Source organism: Nelumbo nucifera, chromosome 4 (genome assembly GCF_055504915.1).
Source record: "Nelumbo nucifera cultivar China Antique chromosome 4, China Antique-T2T, whole genome shotgun sequence".
In the NCBI taxonomy this organism is placed as follows: Eukaryota; Viridiplantae; Streptophyta; class Magnoliopsida; order Proteales; family Nelumbonaceae; genus Nelumbo; species Nelumbo nucifera.
Genome location: NC_142652.1, coordinates 13,391,223 through 13,393,149, shown reverse-complemented (window position 1 = coordinate 13,393,149; position 1,927 = coordinate 13,391,223). Strand labels below are relative to the sequence as shown.

Below are 1,927 nucleotides of genomic sequence, written 5' to 3'. Positions count from 1 at the left end.
TCTTAATTTTAGATTGGATTAAGCTGCATCTCATTGATTAAAAAAAAGTTGCATCCTTTTCTATTTCTTCTGAACACCCAATTCTATGCTCACTTTGTTTCTCTATCCTTTTCATTTTAAACAAACAGTTGATTATCTGAGAATTAAAGAAACTAACAACATTGTATCTTTAGCCACTTAAATTGAGATGTATCAAAACAAGCACCAAACTCAGATCAATGAAATGGTTTGTTGTATTCGTTTTATCACACGGAAATCTTTGTATAGATGGGAACTAAGAAAACAAAACTTGGAACTTCAATTGGTTTATACAAAGCAAACTTTTCTAAAGCAGACATGACAAAAATATTTGGAACCTCTCTGCAAATAAATGCAGGTAGGTTACCTCATTTATGAGAATCAATGCTATTGACCCCTGGTTCAGAAACACCAACAAGAGACTTCTGCTTCACCACACTCTCCTTGGTTTCATCACCATTATCATCATCGTCATCAGAATTTAATGTAAACTGCAAGTTCTGTAATTCTGCACCGAGCCGCCTGTAATTCGTGTAATTACTGCCAGTGCCCCCGTACTTCTGGCCGATAACTGAGTATACGCCCACAACCAAAACCACAAGAAAAGCAAGATGGCAGTTGAATTGAATCGTTGCGATTGCTCTACCTCTATGATACTCGGAATGCCCTTTGCACTTCACTGTATAATTCCCTCTGCTCTTTTCATGTAGAGAACACCCGTGAGCAATCAAATTGGTGTAGAAAGAGAAACCCATCTGAACAAACCATGTTCCCTGAAGAATCAAACCAACCCCACGAGATAATCTTGGGAAATTGGATTTGGACGAAACCAATTCGAGAACGGTGGAGAAAATACAAACCGCAATTGGAACAAGCAAAAGATCGAAGTAACGGTTCTCAATTCCAGATGGGTCTTTGCTCTGAAGGTAAAAGAGAAGGAATTCTTGCCCGAACGCGAAAAGAACAATTAAACCGAGGAATGAAGAAGGCAAGGGTATCAAATCGGTGAAACTGACCAACAGACCGGCAACCGAGTAGAGAAGAAACAGAGAAGCAAGTACTGTAATCTCTAATTGGAGAGAGACACCGACTCGATCGTTGGTCCGAAGAGCATCGAATAAGGAGAATAGAGAGTTGAGGAAGAAGAAGAAAGAGAGAACAGAAACAACAATGAAGCTAACAGAGGAGGACGACGGATTCGTTCTTCTTCGGGTTGCTCTTGTTGTTGTTGATGACGCTGCTGCTGCAGGCATGGCTTGGTCCGGAGGAGAAAGAAGAGAGAAGGGGTTTAAGTGTGCATGGAAAGAGACAAGAGCCTCCCAGGCGCCTATAAGCATGAACCCACCTCCTGCTAAGCAGTAGCTGAAGAATCCCATTCTCTGTTTTTGGTCTCTCAATGTATTACGATATCTCAACGGAAGTGATCAGAGGAAGATTTGAAATGGGGGTTTATTCTTCGATGGTCTGCTCCTAGTTCAACCAGTTCACAGCGAACATCGTGGCAGCAGATGTGAACTTCTTGCCAAGAGGCAAGAGCACTTGACGCCAAACTAACTCATTGGCATAAAATAAGAGCTCTCGACTGTCTGATCTGTTTGAGATGGGGTTTGGTGTTGATGTTGATGGGCTCCACTGACAGTACCCGAAGGTGGGTAAAACAAAGGAAGAGTTTCTGCCTTTCAGGCGTTTCAGTGAGTTTGGACCTGCTACCTACAATACAGCTTCCAACATAATCACACTAGTGTTTAATTTGCATCAGCGATCCAAAGAGCATGCTCCACGCGTGCCCCACAACCCATCCCAGTTGTGTATCGGGAATATCTCATATGACAAGTATGAGAGATGTTGTTGATGCACGCTGAGATGTAAATGTGGGATACCTGTCCAGCGCCAATCTAATCTCACAAGT

At 42.2% G+C, this 1,927-nt stretch overlaps 1 protein-coding gene across 1 annotated transcript; it reads right to left on the bottom strand.

Annotated features, from left to right (window-relative positions):
* Nucleotides 1-215: 215 nt before the first annotated feature.
* Nucleotides 216-1,603, bottom strand: LOC104608067 (uncharacterized). Its single transcript, XM_010273930.2, has one exon. It carries the CDS (start codon nucleotides 1,392-1,394, stop codon nucleotides 387-389), a length of 1,008 nt encoding a protein of 335 aa, XP_010272232.1. The 5' UTR covers nucleotides 1,395-1,603; the 3' UTR covers nucleotides 216-386.
* Between the last annotated feature and the right edge of the window lie 324 nt (nucleotides 1,604-1,927).

What these genes read in the sequence shown, in the direction of transcription:
- LOC104608067 (XM_010273930.2), bottom strand. Translation starts at nt 1,394, where the DNA reads ATGGGATTCTTCAGCTACTGCTTAGCAGGAGGTGGGTTCATGCTTATA.